This window comes from Xenopus laevis, chromosome 1L (assembly GCF_017654675.1).
Source record: "Xenopus laevis strain J_2021 chromosome 1L, Xenopus_laevis_v10.1, whole genome shotgun sequence".
Classification (NCBI taxonomy): domain Eukaryota; kingdom Metazoa; phylum Chordata; class Amphibia; order Anura; family Pipidae; genus Xenopus; species Xenopus laevis.
Genome location: NC_054371.1, coordinates 220,167,088 through 220,186,222, shown reverse-complemented (window position 1 = coordinate 220,186,222; position 19,135 = coordinate 220,167,088). Strand labels below are relative to the sequence as shown.

The following is a 19,135-nucleotide window of genomic DNA, read 5'->3' as shown; positions in this document are numbered from 1 at the left end:
CTCTAGGAAAAAATTGTTTTGCCATAATGACTAAGTTGTCTTTAGACTAATTCTACACGGATTGTTGGTTAAAGGGCACCTGTTGGGTAAAAAATGTTATCCCAACCAAAGGTGTGGGCTAATAGAGCCTGCATTCTGGTTGGGGATAACAGTAGTTTTTTTTTTTTTTTAACAAAAATGCCCCCGCCAGCTAAAGTCCTGCAGCGTGTCGGGTACCCGCATGTTAACTGCAAAAACCTGCGGGTTGCAGGTAGAAGTTTCGGGAGCAGGTATAGACACGGTGCTTCGGGTTTGCGGGTCGCAGGTCGGGTTGCGGGTCTTTTCAATAGTGAGTTTTACTCCTTTTTTTTCTGATCACGCCTACTTCTAATGACGTCACTTCCGGTTTACAATGACAGCACTTCCTGTTTTACTCCTTTTTTTTGATCACGCCTACTTCTAACGATGTCACCTCCGGGTTGCAATGACAACATTTCCTGTTTCTTGATGACCAGCGGGTCATGGATTGGTTTGCGGATAAGTTACTTGTGGGTTGAGTCGGGTAGCGGGTCCAAGCGGGTAAGTAGGCGGATATGAGTCACGGGTTTGCGTTTAACAAATTGGTTCCGTGCAGGACTCTACCACCAGCACTACATTACCCGCATTACTCCTGGTGTGGGCAGCCATATCTGGTCACTCACATGCGCCTAATGAAAAGCTGCCCCGAATGGCTCGTTATGCACGTGATGTCACATGCGCGTTATGCGAATTCGAGTGACACAACATGGCTGCTCTCACTGGGAGCTCCCTCCTGGTGCGAGTAGCCTAGCACTGGTGGGGGGCTTTTTTTTGTTTTTTAAAGAACTATTGTTATCCCCAGTAAGAATGCAGACTCTATAAGCCCGCACCTTTCGTTGGGGATAACATTTTTACCCAACAGATGCCCTTTAAACATGTATTCCATTGTCATTGGGAAACCATAAGAACATGTTTCCTTCATTTAAAGTGGTTGTTCACCTTTAAGTTAACTTTTACTTTGTAATAGAATGGCCAATTCAAAACCACTTTTCAATTATTTCTTTTTTTTATAGTTTTTTAATTATTTGCCTTTTTCCTCTGACTCTTTCCAGCTTTCAAATGGGGGTCACTGGCCCCATCTAATAAATGAAGGCTCTGTAAGTCAACAAATTTTTTGTTATTGCTAAATTTTCTTCTTCTTCTTCTTCTATTCATATTCCAGTCTCTTATTCAAATCAGTGCAAGGTTGCTAGGGGAATTTGGACCCTAGGAACTAGATTTCTAAAATGGCATACAGGAGAGCTGCTGAACAAAAAACTCAAAACTACAAATAATAAAAAATGAAAACCAATTACCCATAGTCTCAGAATATCCCTCTCTACATCATACTAAGAGTTAATTTAAAGGTGAACAACCGCTTTAAGGCAGCGGCCCCCAACCTTTTTTGCACCACAGAGCAATTTTAAGCAAGACAATTTTTACGAGGACTGGGAGGGGGGATGTAGATGTGTGGGTGCATTTTAGGCTTGCCAAGAACTGTCCAGTATTTTGGTCCTTATCGTGATCAGTAGAAAGCTTCCTGGGCTTCGCACAGCTGTTGTCATGGCAATCGTGCATCAGGGAGCTGGGATTGCAGGTAATTAGGGCCTTTTCCATTGTTTTTGCAGCTATTTTACAATGCAGCTGGGACCAGAGGCGGCCCAGTTCGGCACAGCCCGCGGCCCTCCGCTGGTCGGCTGCCAGGTAGTTGGGGGCCCTCGGCTTTAAGGGGTTCTTCACCTTTAAGTTAACTTTTAGGGGCCGATTCACTATAACTTCGAGTGAAGGATTCGAAGTAAAAAAACTTCGAACTATTCGAACTAAAAATCGTTCGACCATTCGACCATTTGATAGTCCAAGTACTGTCTCTTTAAGAAAAAACTTCGACCCCCTAGTTCGCCATCTAAAAGCTATCGAACTCAATGTTAGCCTATGGGGAAGGTCCCCATAGGCTTTTCCTAAGTTTTTTTGATCGAAGGATATTCCTTAGATCGTTGGATTAAAATCCTTCAATCGTTCGATCGCACTATTTGCGCTAAAATCTTTCGACTTCGATATTCTAAGTCAAAGGATTTTAATTCCCAGTCGAATATTGAGGGTTAATTAACCCTCGAAATTCGACCCTTTGTGAATCGGCCCCTTAGTATCTTATAGAATGGCCAAATCTAAGCAATTTATCAATTGGTCTTCATTATTCATGAATCAAACGTGGGCGAGTTTTTTTTTTTATTACGTTTTAAACTCACATTTTGATAACTCTGCCCCTTATTGTTATTGTTACTTTTATTACTCTTATTTCTATTCCGACCCTCTCCTATTTATGCTCTACTCTCATAATTGTTATAGAGGTCAAATAAGAGCTCCAAAACATAGCAAAATAATCCCTACAGATAATTACAGGTATTTACTACATGGCAGCACAGAAACCAGTGCAATTAGCATCAGAATTTAATAATCAGCAAACCTGTAGCATCAGCTTATATTACAGCCAGGGAAGCTCATTTTCTGCTGGATAATTAGTGACGAGCCCTAAGCTTAGCTTCTCAACAGCCAATCAGAGCCCACTGAGCATGTGAGTGTCACAGACACTTTCCAAGATGGTGACCCCCTGTGACAAGTTTGAAGTCCTGGATCATTGCTGCTATTGACAAGCTGAAACTTTAGCCTTGTGCAATAAGTTCACTATATAAAATATGGCATTTTTACACATGTTAATTCTTAGGGTTTAGTTCTCCTTTAAAGGAAAACTATACCCCCATTATCTAGAAAGCTCCGAATTACGGAATGGTTGCCTCCATAGATAGACTCCATTCTATCAAAATAATCCAAATTTTAAAAAAGCGATTTCCTTTTTCACTGTAATAATAAAACAGTGCCTTGTACTTGATCCCAACTAAGATATAATTAATCCTTATTGGAAGCAAAACCAGAGCCGCCCCCTGGTCCCGTAGAAATAAAGTGCACACAAACAAACCAAATTCATACGGAAAATGTATTTCTTCCGCCTGAATTTTATTTTTACCTTTTTCGGCTTTCAGATGTTTTTCAAGTGTGTGGACTCCATCAATGTTTGTTTTTTAACCTTGAATAAACTTCTCCTTACCAAGTACCCTGCAAAAACTGTCTGTTTCCAGCAGGGGGCAGCAGATACCAATGTTTGGACTTTAATTCTCTTGCTTGACGTCTAAAATGGCACTAGCAGTTGGTAAAGAATCTCACCCCTTTCATTTAACCATTTCATTCTCTTATTAATACAAAAAAGGGAGACGGGGCTCCCATATAATTCAGTAGAAAATCGTCCCTGTCCTTTCGGTATTAATTGCTAAGCAGCATTGCGTTTTATTGGTTTTTCTATTTGTCGTGATTTTTTGCTATTCATTTCGGTGCGCCGCTTATTGACGGCTTTTGTTCTACATCTTCACATTGTTACTGTGTCTCTCAAGTGTCCTTGCTCTTCCCTCCTCTACCCCTCTCGTTTTCATTCTCCCTGCGATTCCATCAGACTAACATAAGGTTGTACCGTTCTACCGTACTAAACCAGTGTCTAATGTTAGCTGGATGCTGCTACATTGATTCAGGAGTCAGAACCTACAAATAGAAAATAAAAAACAGCCCGACAGATACTGCTTATAATAGCAATTACCTTTATAAATCATTCATTGTTCATTGGTTTTAGTATATAGTGTATATGTGTGTGTGTATATATGTATATGTATATATATATATATATATATATATATATATATATATATATATATATATATATATATAGTCAACTACACCCTCATTGCACCCCCGCCTAATGGTTTTAAAAAATAGTGGTGAGCACAACTTTCCCTTGTTTGTTATATATATATATAGATATATATATATATATATATAGATATAGATATATATATATAGATATATATATATAGATATATATATATAGATATATATATATATAGATATAGATATATATATATATATATATATATATATATATATATATTTGAAATTTGCTTAGAACTACAATTTCTTTTTTTTTTAAATATATATAATGGAGTTCCCCTTTAAATACGAAGAACCCTGTTCTCTAGCCCTTTTAGTATATAATTTATAGAGTGACACATCAGTCCAACAACAACCATTATTTGTGTATACAGGTATGGGACCTGTTATCCAGAATGCTCAGGACCTGAGGTTTTCCAGATTAAGGATCTTTGCATAATTTGGATCTTCATACCTTAAATCTACTTGAAAATCATGTAAACATTAAATAAACCCAATAGGCTGGTTTTGCTTCCAATAAGGATTAATTATATCTTAGTTGAGATCAAGTACAAGCTACTGTTTTATTATTACACAGAAAAAGTGAAATCATTTTTTAAAATTACAGTTATTTGGGTAAAATTGAGTCTATGGGAGATGTAGCTTTAGGATAATGAGTTTCCGGATAACAGATCCCATACCTCTATTGGCAAGTGTAAATATTGAGATAGAAATAACAGTACAGGTATAGGATCTATTATTCAGAATGCCCCAGGATTCCCTGAATTAGTTATTCTTTCCATAATTTGGATCTCCATACCTGCTCGAAATCATTAAAAATTTAAATGATCCCAATAGGATTGTTATGCCACCAATGTGGATTTTGCAGATTAGTTTCCATCAAGTACAAGAACCTGTTTTACTTATTACAGAGAACATAAGAAATCATTGTTAAAAACTTTAATAATTTGCTGAAAATGTGCTCTATAGGAGATGGCCTTGTAATCTGGAGCTTTCTGGATAATGGGTTTTCTCATGAGGGATCCCATACCTGTAGTTTGAAAGCAAGAATAGGCTCCATTGGAAAACACCTCAATAGTTGGGACACACCAAATCCATCATTTTTTTTAGATTTGGACAAATACAAAATCCAACCTTCAGATCTAATTTGCATATCCAGATTTTCACAAAAATCCACGATCAAGATATCATCACGTTCAGTTGTCCAGAGCCGTAAAGTTGTACGACTTTAAGGATTAGGTTTCAGCTGAATCTGAAGTGCTGGGATTTGGCCAAATCTCAAACTAAATCCTGGATTTAATGCATCTCTTTAAACTGTAAAATTATACTAAATACATGAATAATGATTCTGAAACCTGATCCTAGTAAACTTGGTTAAAGGAAAACTATACCCCCCCAAACAATGTAGGTCTCTATAAAAAGATATGGCATAAAACAGCTCATATGTAAAACTTTGCTTTATGTAAATAAACCATTTTCATAATAATATACTTTTCTAGTAGCATGTGCCATTGGGTAATCATAAATAGAAAATTGCCATTTTAAAAAATAAGGGCTGCCCCCTGGGATCGTACGATTCACGGTGCACACAAACATACCAACAAACCATACATGTTAGGTCACATGAGCCAATTAACAGACAGAGTTGTGTCTTTTGCTTCCACACTTCTTCCTGTTACAGTTAGATCTGCAGTATTTCTGGTCAGGTGATCTCTTCCTGTTACAGTTAGAGCTGCTGTATTTCTGGTCAGGTGATTTCTTCCTGTTACAGATAGAGCTGCAGTATTTCTGGTCAGGTGATCTCTTCCTGTTACAGTTAGAGCTATATTATTTCTGGTCAGGTGATCTCTGAGGCAGCACACAGACCATCACAAAATGGTGGTTCAAGGCAAGAGATGTAAAAGGGCAGTTTTTACTTAAATATATATTCCAGTTTAGTAAGATTCTTTCATATGACACTTAATTTGATATAAACTATCTGCTTAAGTATTCATTTTGGGGGTATAGTTTCCTTTAAACTCCAAATTTGTGAGAGGTGGAAAATAAAAAGGCCGAGAAAAATTTGTGGTTTGTACTATGTTTAATCTGTGTACTCTACATCAAAGGTACGTTTAGAGGAACCCCTCAAGCTTCTTTAGACAATCCAGCATGGCAATGGACTTTGTAACCTCAGTATATATTCTATAGAATTACATTGGACTTCCAAATCTTTACCACCGTCCATTGCATTTTAAAGTAGTCTAATCTTATCTACTCTACATTAGATAATTTATTTGACACACATTTAAAAGGGTGGTTCACCTTTAAGTGAACTTTTAGTTCTAATTCTAAGCAACTTTTCAATTGGTCTTCATTATTTTTTATAGTTTTTTTAATTATTTGCTTTCTTCTTCTGACTTTTTCCAACTTTCAAAAGGGGATCGCTGACCCCATCTAATAACAAATGCTCTGTAAGGCTACAAATGTATTGTTATGGCTACTTTTTTATTACTTTCTTTCTATTCAGGCTTTTCCTATTCATATTCCAGTCTCCTATTCATATCAATGCATGGTTGCTAGGGGAATTTGGACCCTAGCAATCAGATTGCTGAAATTACAAACTGGAGAGCTGCTGAATAAAAAGCTAAATAACTCAATAACCACAAATAATAAAAAAAATGAAAACCAATTGCAAATTGTCTCAGAATATCACTCTCTACATCTTACTAAAAGTTTATTTAGGTGAACAACCCCTTTAAAGAATCCATGGGTAAAGATGTGTACATGGCTCATGTTTGCTTCAGTAGCCAACTGGACATCCAGAATCGTGGCAGGAACTAGGGGTAGGCAGAAGAGGCACTTGCCTAGGGGGCAAAGGCAGAGGGGCGCCAGGCACGTACCTCTTTACGCCTTCCCCTAGTTCGGACCATTTTGTGCATCAGTTCACTCGGCATCAGCGCGCTCTTTGGCACATGCACACTCTCGATTCATCGTCTCTTGCGCGGGCTCGCCGCTCTTCTGCGCATGCGTACTCACGCTTCCTCCTTATGCGCACTCACGCTTGCTTCTGTGCACTCACGCTCCCTCTTTCTGCGCATGCGCGAGGGGGCAGCGTAATCTGCTCGGTTGCCTAGGGCGCCCAGTCGACTTGGCCCGGCACTGTCCAGAACTTCTAGACTTTTGAGCCTGTTTTTAGTCTGCCCCACACTATTCTTCATAGAACTTCTGTTGGCTGCATTCCAGGTCCATTTTCTCAGTTATTGCAACAACCAAAACAAAAAAATTGGATTTATGGGTTTAAGGTTAAGGCTTTATCTATGCAGTAAAGAAAAAAATGACCACAGGGACATAAAGTATTAATTGACGTCTTCAACCATTGTTAGTGATTAAAGGGCTAAAATCGTATATTTTTTTTAAATCCAATACTATGGGCCAGATTTATCCCAATCAAATTTTTACTGCGTCTTGAGATATCCTTCGGTGGGGAAAAATATGGAATTTAAATTACCGTTTCCGTAACCTCGAATATTCCAGATCTATTAAATGCAAAAAAAAAAAGAAAAACACTGGAATGGAAAGTGTTTGGCATCTAAAATCGGGTTAGTTCATGTAGAAGTCAATGGAACTTTCAAAATTCAAGCTATTTATTGAATTTTGAAGTTTCAGAATTCTCTGAATTTAACAGTTTTGTCGACAGTGAAAGGTAGAAAGTGACTTCACTGCGTGCAAGATCGGCTGAGTTTAGTATGAGGTTTGATCCCAGGCATTCTGGATAACAGGTCCTATACCTGTAAGGGATGTATTCTCTGGAATAAGTGGGACCTGGGAGTTAATTTGTCTTTCTTTGATTTGCAATGGTATTTAGTTAGACACCAAAAAACCCAATAAGATTGTTTTGCCACTAGGGTTGCCACCTTTTCTGCAAAAAAAAAATGCCGCCCTTCCTATATTCTTGCCATTTTTTCCTATTAATAACATTGGCATCAAGCATCATTTTTACAGGCCAGGCCAGTAAAATACTGGCCAGGTGGCAACCCTATTTGCCACCAAGATAGATAAATGCAGCTTACCTTACCATCAAGTCCAAGCTACTCTTTTATCCTTAAATAGGTCTCTATGAAAAACAACGTTCCCATATTTTGCAGTTTTCTGGATAAAGTGTTTTCACAAACAGGTATAGGATCTGTTATCTGGAAACCTGAATTAAGGATAGGCCTTCTCCCATAGACTCTTTTATCCAAATAATTACAATTTTAAAAAATGATTTCCATTTTCTCTGTAATAATAAAACAGTATCTTGTACTTTATCCAAATTAAGATATACTTAATCCTTATTGGAGGTAAAACCTGCCAATTGGGTTTATTTAATGTTATTTAATTTTCTAGTAGACTTAAGGTATGAAGATCCAAATTACAGAAAGATACATTATCCAGAAACCCCCAGGTCCTGTGCATTCTGGATAACATGTCCCATACCTGTGATAGATCCCATACCTCTACAGTGCTATAAGTAGGAATGGTTTGGTTTTGGATTCTTTAGGGATCAGAGTTAATTTGGCACAACATTTGGAGGCAGATTTACTGTAAGCGGCTGATTTGCTAAAACTCAAATCTTGGTTTTTATGAAAACAAAGTCGACCAAACTCCCTTCAAGGAATTTAACTCCTTTATCAAATTTTTTTTTCTTGAAAACTCAATTTTGAATTAACTTCTAGAGATACTCTCTAGCTTTTAATTTTTTTTATTTGAGTTTTCAAGGTTTTTTGAAAATTTGAGAAAGCTCAAGTTCGAAAATAGTCGTGGTTGTGTTTTGCAGCAAAAACCCCAGTGTGGCTAAAGTTGCCATTCAATTTCATGTAGATTTTTTTCTTTACAGATGATATGATTTTATCTCTGATTAGCGTTGCCAAAAAAAAAATACTGGCCTTCCTATATATTTATCTTTTCTCCCTATTATTAATAACATTGGGATGAACCATAATTTTTACCGGCCAGGCCGGTAAAATACAGGCTAGGTGGCAACCCTATCTCTGATCTGAATGTGCAAATTTGGGTTCATATTTGGCTTGGTATTTTGCCAAAACCTTTGTGGATGGTTTCATATGATATTCTGTCTAATTCATAAAATTCGGTCCTTCCCCAGGTAAAAACTGTATAAAGTAGATACTGTAATAATATTCAGGAAACTTGAATATTCAGGAAACTTGAGATTTAAAGTTATCACTTTAAATTGCATAAATACAAATTTAATGGAAAATTAATTTGAGATTTCAAATCTTTGGGTAGGTGCATATGATTCCGGATCCTATCTGCATGTCCAGTTTTTTGATAGATGCTCCTCAGTGAGTTACATGTATTTGGCAAAGAAGAACATGTGGCTTTTAAGCCATAGTTACCCCACAAGCAGTCAATCATCAAGACGTCCTACAGTCAAACTACTATAAATGTATTTTACTACTACGAAATATTTTATTGCCTGTCATTTATATTTTACATTGCAGTGAATGCTGGATATTAAAAACAAAGCCTTGGCCAATGAGCGTCATGCATTAAACCGAAGCAAGCTTGGATATATATAATAAATATAAGGTCGTTTTGGCTATTTAATATCGTACCTATGAGTGTTTGGACACACCCCAAATCTGTTCTAGTCAATTATGAGATATTTCAGAATCACAAGGGTTTCTTTTAGTATTAAAAACCTAATCCAAAATCCTTGTTGCTGATATAAAGCCCTTTATTTGTCTTTAAAGCGGAACTTTTGCTTAAACGACAGACATCTTATTTCCTAAGAAATATTAATGGTAGTTCTGGGATCCAGGCCACCTCTAGGTCAAAGAGAGGTGCCCCAGGCATATAGCTGTACCCCAGAAGTGATGAATATGGCCTCATTAAGCCCCACCTATTAGCCACTATGATGTATGCTGCATCATTAATTCAACAGTATTGCTCAGCACTTAATGACCAATTTGTGTCAAGATGACAGTGAAACGGGCCTTGATGTATAATATCGGCACACCTGCATGGGACTGCCCTAAATAAAGGATGCACGTCTCCTGTTTTATGCCCCTTTCGTAGCCAACAAGAAACTATAGTATTTATCAGATCTACGTTTGCCCCATAAATTCTCTCATTGTTAATTAATGATGTAATTAAGAATTCCAAGCAATTAATTTTCTCCTGAAATAACAGGCGACCGTTGCTCACTGGAGCTTCTCCCTTTACTGGTGTATTCGGGACTTTAGCTTTTTGGTATAACCATCACTTAAAAGAAAAACCATTAAGTCAAGTAGACAAAGAGGAAGAATTCTGACCCAATTTAATTTTAGAATTTTTAAAAAATATTTGATAAAATTGCTTCTTTTTTCTTTAACTGTGTTTTTACATTTATTTGTTTTGTAATTCGCTTTGTTTAATGAACTGATTTTTATCTTTAGATGGTGTTTGGTTTTATTCTTTATTCTGAATGCAAATCTTTGAATCAAAACTGAATTTGTTCACAAAGAAAAGAGTTCTGGTGTATAAACCTTATCCTGATCAAAGTTGGGACACACGATAAAAATGTCTTTCCTCCTATCAGCCGTACAATGAAGTTTGCTATATTCCAGCTTCTGTGTAATGGGTTCATCCTCTGAATTGTCTTTGTAGAATTGCTGAAATCCCCAAGGATCCCCGAACACCCTTTGTTTACCAACGCCTCTTTCCCAGCTGCTGCTCCCCTGTCCTGTTGTGCAGCTTAAAAAGGGCAACAAGGTCAAAAGAAAACCTAGGTGTCTTGAATTCGTTGTCTCCTCTCCCTTTAGAAAGGGATTCGTATTCATGTTAAGCTGCTTTCTTTTTCTGCTCGACTTGTAACGTTCTTGTGCTGCAGAACTCTGGCCAATAGAAGTTATTAGAGTCCCTGAATACACATTACTCATCCGATATATTATCATTCGTTCTTGCCCTATAGAAAACCTGTTTTCGGGTCACTGCTCTGATACTCTGTTCTCTGTCCGAGGTGGAGATTTTAAGCAAGTCAGAACATGCTGGTAATGTTAAACCTTAAGAGCTTTATTTTAGAATTCATCAAGGAAATCTTCTGCTGAAGGTCGACATTTGTCTTGCCAAACTGTCAAATGTTTTTTAGGGCTGCGGTTCTGATTCTTTGAAAAACAACTTTTATTTTTTTTTTCTTCTTGCAGGGGAATTTGCCTAAATATTCACATAACTCCCTGACGGTTCAAGCAATAAAGACGAATGTAACTGACTCGGACATACACCTGCTCTTCTTTGATGTAGAGGCCCTTATTATTCAGCTCCTCACTGAAGAAGCCTCCAGGCCAAATACTGCACTGACGTCCCCTGAGAGTTTACATAAAGCATCTGGCAGTTCTGACAAAGGAGGGTCTTTCTTGGCTGGTAAACGAGCAGCAGTGCTTTTCCAACAGGTGAAGGAGACTATCAAAGAAAACATTAAAGAACATCTCCTTGACGATGACGATGACGACGAAGATGCGATGAGACAGAAGCGGGATGAAAGTGACCCCGAGTACCGTACTAGCAAATCCAAGCCCTTGACTCTACTTGAGTACAACCTAACTATGGACACCACAAAACTTTTCATGTCATGTCTTCATGCTTGGGGTTTGAACTCTGCACTGGACGATGTTTGCCTCGAGCGCCTTGGGATGCTTAAACCGCACTGTCCGGTCTCTTTTGGCTTGCTCTCAAGAGGTGGCCACATGTCCTTGATGCTTCCACGTTTCAACCAGACCGTTTATAAAGCATTAGATGGAAATGTAGGCATAGGGCGTAAAATGTCCATTAGTGAAGGACTCGGAAAAGGAACTTATGGTGTTTCGCGGGCTGTCACTACACAACATTTGATGTCTATTATATCCCTGGCCAATACACTGATGAGCATGACCAATGCTACATTCATTGGTGATCATATGAAGAAGGCTCCAAACAGGTACCAGACAGAAATAAACCCCCACTTACAATACAAATTAGCTTATCTTGTACTGGACAAATGTACAAAGAGAGTGCCACAAATAGCAATAACAACTTTAGCATCTCCCAGACACCTTCTATAATTAACATTCTTTCCCATATACTGTATATTTGTTTGTTTCACAATTGTAAGGAGAGCCATCAATTGCCGATAGGGTTGTATTTAAACCTCATAGATTCACGGAATTGTTTAATTGCCTGAAGGCTCTTTTTATATCAGGTGTGGGACCTGTAATCCAATAATACTCAGATCAAGGGTCTTTACATAATTTGGATCACCATACCTGAAGTCTACTAGAAAATAATTTTAAACATTAAATAAACCCAATAGACTGGTTTTGCTTCCAATAAGGGTTAATTCTATGTTAGTTGGGATCAAGTACAAGCTACTGTTTTATTATTACAGAGAAAAGCAAATCATTTTTAAAAATCTGAATTATTGGATAAAATAGAGTCTGGTGGAGATTGCCTTCCCGTAATTTGGAGCATTCTGGATAACAGATTCAAACATCACATTTCGTTTGTAAGCTTTTATTTACGGGCATTTATCCTGCCAAAAAAAAGCTCTTCATCGACTTAGGTTTATATATCCATTGTTATAAGTTAGCCCTTGCACAACTGACTTGCTGGCATATCAGTAGATGGAGGTGAACTTCCTGCTTGCCCATACTAGAGTGGCGACCATGCCATATATATCCACTCTTACAGAATCGTCTGTTTGGAACCATAGGCTTGGGGTCAGATACTATATTAAAGAACAAGTACAGCTTAATTAAAAAGTAGGGCAGAAATGTTGTACATGATGCTTTGTGCTTCTGTACCAGCCCAAGGAACCACATCCCTTTAGCAGTAAAGATCTGTGTCTCCAAAGATGCCCCAGTAGCTCCCCATCTTCTTTTCTGCTGATTCACTGCACATGCTCTGTGCTGCTGTCACTTACTGAGCTTAGGGACCCACTCACAATATACAGTACACATAGAATAGAAATGTCACAATATAAGGCTGATAAAGGCAGAGAAACCAGTGCAATTAGCATCAAAATGTAATAATCAGCCCTGTAGCATCAGTTTATATGACAGTCCATCTAATTTTCTGCTTGATGATTTGCGACGACCCCTAAGCTTAGCTTCTCAGCAGCTGCTCAGAGCCCACTGAGCATGTGCATTTCACTGACACTCCTAATAAGGATAATAATTTTAAGGGCTGGACCATTACTACTATGGAGATGCCAAACCTTTAGGCTAGTTCAATAAGTTCAGTATATAAAATATGGCATTTCTAGCCATATTTATTTCTAGGCTTTAGTTCTCCTTTAAGAATAGATAATTAATATTATTAGATGATTATTATATGTTACTATCTTTCTTTCATTTTTTATTTACTTACTTAGTTTACTGTTTTTTCCATCTATATATGTATACACACAGGTATAGGATCCATTATAGGAAACCTGTTATCCAGAAAGCTCCGAATTACGGAAAGGCCCTCTACCATTTTATCCAAATAATCCAGATTTTTAAAAATGATTTCCTTTTCTCTGTAATAATAAAACAGTAGCTTGTACTTGATCCCAACTAAGATATAATTAATCCTTATTGGAAGCAAAACCAGCGTATTGGGTTTATTTAATGTTTACATGATTTTCTAGTAGACTTAAGGCATGAAGATCCAAATTATGGAAAGATCTGTTATCCGGAAAACCCCCAGGTCACAAGCATTCTGGATAGCAGGTCCAATACCTGTATATAAGATCCATGATTTTGGTAATTAAATGAGTTGTCAGTCAGCTGAGCAATTTGAATACATCAAATATTTATGAAGAGTATAGTGGAACCCCAATTTTATGTCCCCAGATTTTACATAATATTGGGGTTCTTCTGTATCTTGTATGAAATAAAAAGGTTTATGAAAGGTTGCTTTGAATTATTTTTACTTTCCTTATGCAAAAAATATGTTTTTGGTTTTAGATCCCTTTTTAGATCCCCTAAGAATTTAAGCAACGGCTAAATTAGCCTGCAGGGAAATCATGTGCCATCCATTTCTTTAGAAAAGAAATAGCAAGAGCTGCTTAGATGAAAAATACTGCTGCATCTGAATGAAATCGTATGGAGCTATGTTCCTGGTAACCAATGCACTTTGTTTTTAGGCCTCCGAGATCCGGATCTCCAGACTCTATGAAAGGGAAGGCTTCCGCCCAGATCTCCAGCAGTATAATACAAAGTCAGATCAAACAAGGTAACCATGATGTTAAAAATGCTTGCAGGGTTCTACACTGCAGGAATTTGACATTGATCAGGAGCAGCTCAAATGAAAACTATACCCCAAAATGAGCAATAGATAGTTTCTATCAAATTAAGTGGCATATTAAAGAATCTTATCAAACTGGAATATATATTTAAGTAAATATTGCCTTTTTACTAGGGATGCACCGAATCCACTATTTTGGATTCGCCCGAACCCCCCGATTTGGCCAAATACCGAACCGAATCCGAATCCTAATTGCATATGCAAATTAGGGGTGGGAAGGGGAAACATTTTTTACTTCCTTGTTTTATGACAAGTCATAAATGCAAAGTAGGATTCGGATTTGATTGGGCCGGGCAGAAAGATTTGGCTGAATCCTGCTGAAAAAGGCCGAATCCCGAACCGAATCCTGAATTCGGTGCATCCCTACTTTTTACATCTCTTGCCTCGAACCACCGTTTCGTGATGGTCTATGTGCTGCCTCAGAGATCATCTGACCAGAAATATTACAGCTCTAACTGTAACTGGAAGAGATCATCTGACCAGAAATACTGCAGCTCTAACTGTAACAGGAAGAGATCACCTGACCAGAAATACTGCAGCTCTAACTGTAACAGGAAGAAGTGTGGAAGCAAAAGACACAACTCTGTCTGTTAATTGGCTCATGTGACCTAACATGTTTGGTATGTCTGTGTGCACAGTGACTCATACAATCCCAGGGGGGTGGCCCTTATTTTTTAAAATGGCAGTTTTCAATTTAGGATTACCCAATGGCACATACTACTAAAAAAGTATATTATTATGAAAATGGTTTATTTACATGAAGAAGGGTTTTACACATGAGCTGTTTTATGTAATATCTTTTTATAGAGACCTACATTGTTTAGGGGTAAAGTTTTCCTTTAAGGTACTGGGTATAGGAAGTCCAATGTTATTAGACATAAATGTGGTTAAGTAATACCAGGAGCAAAGTTTTCTACACTTCTGATCACCTATAGCAACCAATCAGCATGTGGCATCTACTGGTCAACAAGCAAACCTATTGTTTGTTGCCATGGGTTACTGCTCCTGGGCAAACTTTGTGCCTTTTATTACATATGAAGGAATGTATTCCATTAGTTGTGTTTGAGCACAAGTTTATATTAGGATGGTAAATGTCCTAAAAACACTGATCCTGGACGTTCTTGTGTCGCCTCAGTGCATTAGAGGCACAGACAGCATTTTTATTGCATTAGCGATCTGCTTTCCCCTGGACCTGTATCAAGACTAGATCTTACACATGTTTAAGGTGTGCTGAGTTAATGCATTAAAGGAATTGTGCAGTATAAAAATAAAATCTGGGTAAATCGATAAGCTGTGCAAAATAAAAATTGACTCGAGGAGGGGGCAAATGGGACATAACTGTTGCTTTTGAATCTGAGCTGAATGCTGAGGATCAATTGCAAACTCACTGAGCAGATATGTCCCATGTGGCCTCCCTTATAGTCTAGTTATAGAGCTGAAAAGCAGGAAACAGTGGCTGTTTTATTAGACATCTGTTCACTCCAGTACTGTCTCTTTAAAAAAAACTTCGACTTCAATAAATTAAAACTGCCGAAGTGCTATGTTAGCCTATGGGGACCTTCTAGACTAAGTCTTCTACAACCATTTTCGAAGTCTTTACACATCGAAGTAAAATCGTTCAATCATACGCTAAAATCGTTCGAATCGTTCGATCAAATGATTTTACTTTGATCATTCGATGGCCAAATTCGGTGAAAAGTACTTCGACTTCGATATTCGAAGTCAAAGTATTTTAATTTGAGGGTCGAATTTCGAAGTATTTATCACTTTGAAATTCGACCCTTGATAAATCTGCCCCATACTCTACTTCCAGTGCTGCTTACAAACTAACTTTCGTGGTTACTCCTTACACGGAATCATGTGCACTTTTGCTGTCATTTGCAGACATGCTTATGATATATGATTAAGGTTACATGGACTGTGAGCTGTCAGTTTATTGGACTTCCAGGAGAAATTCCAAGGACTCATCAGTGGCCCTATTTTCTTTGGGAAACATTAATATTAATGTTTTATTTACTCTTGTATTTCAAGTAAATGCCGCTGTATTTTCTCTGTATCATTCTTTTTCCTATTATGTAATTCAAAACCCTTAAAAACCAAATAAATATTAGCTATTGCCTGGTATCGGCTCATATTAAAGTAAATTTCAAGTTGAACATGCCCTTTAAATGAAAAGCATCCCATATTTCAGTATGCTATAAAACTTTCCCAGCAACTTACTAAGCTTCTTACTGTTCACTAGTTAATATGCCGTTTCTGATGTTTAAAGGGATACTGTCATGGGAAATTTTTTTTTTATCAAAATGCATCAGTTAATAGTGCTGCTCCAGCAGAATTCTGCACTGAAATCCATTTCTCAAAATAGCAAACAGATTTTTTTATATTCAATTTTAAAATCTGACATGGGGCTAGACATATTGTCAATTTCCCAGCTGCCCCTGGTCATGTGACTTGTGCCTGCACTTTAGGAGAGAAATACTTTCTGGCAGGCTGCTGTTTTTCCTTCTCTGAATGTGTCTCAGTGAGACATGGGTTTTTATTATTGAGTGTTGTTCTTAGATCTACCAGGCAGCTGTTATCTTGTGTTAGGGAGCTGTTATCTGGTTACCTTCACATTGTTCTTTTGTTTGGCTGCTGGGGGAAAAGGGGAATGGGGGTGATATCACTCCAACTTGAAGTACAGCAGTAAAGAGTGATTGAAGTTTATCAGAGCACAAGTCACATATTTTCCTGATGTAAAGGAAATAGGGATGCACCGAATCCAGGATTCGGTTTGGGATTTGGCCAGGATTCTGCCTTTTTCAGCAGGATTCGGATTCGGACGAATCCTTCTGCCCGTTGAACCAAATCCGAATCCTAATTTGCATATGTGGGGAGGTAATTCTTGTGACTTTTTCTCATAAAACAAGGATGTAAAAATTGTTTTCCCCTTCCCACCCCTAATTTGCATATGCAAATTAGGATTTGGTTCGGTATTTGGCCAAATCTTTTATGAAGGATTCGGGGGTTTGGCCGAATCCAAAATTGTGGGGGTTATTTATTAAAGTCCGAAGGCCAAAAAACTAGAAAAAATGTTCTATAAAATCCAAATATTTAGTAAAAAAATGTTTTTTTAGAAATGTATTATACCCCGAAAATGGAAAAAATCTGAAAATTCGGCATCTCAGACCTGCATATGAGTCAATGGGTGAGGCCCCTATTTTATTTATACGTTTCTGTGGTCTGTGCTGTAATTAGACCGAAAATCTGTCTATTTCTGACTTTTTGGACAAAAATCCGAAAAGTGATTTGGGAGGCTAAATTCAGAAAAAATCATACAATTCAGGGTTCTGCTCGATTTTATCTATTGCGCTCAAACTGATTAAATCATGCTTAAATAATAAATATAGTCCATTTGTAGATTCTAGTTTGGTTGGATTTTTCTTTTTATATAAATACTTGTAATAAATAGGGCCCAAATACATTCTACACAAATATCCACATTCTTATGATTAAGGCCAAAAACTCAAAAAAAATTGAGTTTTTCTTTACTATAAAATCCGAATATTTAGTGAAATGAGCCAGAAAATCTGAATATTTCTGACTTTTCAGACAAAGATCCGAAAAGTGTGGGCCATGAAAAAAATCAAGTGATTTGGGGGGAAAAAAAATTATACAATTTGGGTTTTTGCTCGGTTTTGTCTAGTTTGTCTCCAAACTGATTAAATCATGCTTTTTTTAATAATAAATAAGATCCATTTGTAGATTCTAGTTTGGTCAGACGTTTTGATTTATATAATTCTGATTTTGATAAATGAGGCCCAAAGACATAGACAATTCTACACAAAGATCCACATTCTTATGATTAACGATACATTGCATAAAAGGAAGGTCGAACCTGTTAATTTCTAAACATTAAATTTTTTTTAAACTTAAATATTTGTACACAGGTTCTGTTGCTGCTCCTTCACACGGAGTTTGTTTTAAGCAAAGGAAATGGTGAAATTTTCATTTGTGAAACACTGCACATTGTGTATTTTTTTTTTGTAATATTTTGCAGCAATGCTGTAACTGATGTATAGGAAAGGCCATGTATATTTAATGTATGCGATCTTACTGTGCAAGGCTTGAATACTAATGTTACTCCCTCTTGGAATTAAGCTCTTGTTTGTTCTACTAAACCTTAACTAAAGGGAGTTTGGCCATGCTGCCCCCTTACACGTGCTTCCCTGACATTACGCTGCATTTGCATTGAATTATGAAATGGATAGTTTTCATGCAGATGTCCTACGGCGACAAAAGGAGTTCGCCGCATGAAAGGCAAACACCCGCTTTACAAAACATTGTTTAACTTGTGCAGGAACCAGAGAGCATTGTCGTTCGTCAGGAGAAGGATTAATTTGAAGCTGGTTGTGCATGACATATGGTAATTTCTCTATAGGAAGGAAGTGTCAAGCAGTGACCTCTAAATCTTACCACTGACCTCCCTTTATACAATGTGGGTGCCATAAGGAGCATGCTGTCTTTTCATATGCTAATGCGGCTAGCGATGCAGAACTTGCGTTAGAAATCTCATTATTACTTTTCAACCACCGGCCCATGGAAATACCAGTACTTGGAGCAGAACATTTTCTGAAAAGAAACTTTCCCGGCTTTTGATGAAGTTCCGTAGGCAACTACAATGGGAGGGTGCCAGTTACATGCGCAGAGCAATGTGCCGTTAGAACACCAAATCAACTTCTAAGGAGCTTCCAGAGTCCCTTTGTTATTGAAAGGAAAATCTTAAGTCAATCAACGTGCAATGTGTCAATACAATATCACATGCGAATATCGTTTACTTGCTCACAGCTGCCCAATGTGCCATTGCAAAGAAACATCATGGCCGCTCTCTACAAGCTCGCTGACTGCTGCTTATGGCACCGGCTTGGAACATGTCAACCCATGACACTTTATTGACCTAAAAATACATTTTTATTGTGACGTAGACACAGATCTTCTAAAATAAGTTGCTTTTCTTCAACATCAACTTATCAAAAAAAAAGAAATAAATAATGTCATTGCTAAAGTT

The 19,135-nt window shown here is 37.5% G+C and overlaps 1 protein-coding gene across 5 annotated transcripts in view; it reads left to right on the top strand.

The window, feature by feature from the left end:
* wdr7.L (WD repeat domain 7 L homeolog) overlaps nt 1–19,135 on the top strand; it is a 243,317-nt gene that overhangs the window by 54,878 nt on the left and 169,304 nt on the right. For 4 of the 5 annotated variants that reach the window (XM_018245183.2, XM_041580187.1, XM_018245178.2 and 1 more), the window contains 2 exons: nt 10,971–11,740; nt 13,928–14,016. In XM_018245183.2, the coding sequence (XP_018100672.1) occupies nt 10,971–11,740; nt 13,928–14,016 (859 nt within the window). 5 annotated transcript variants of the gene reach the window in all.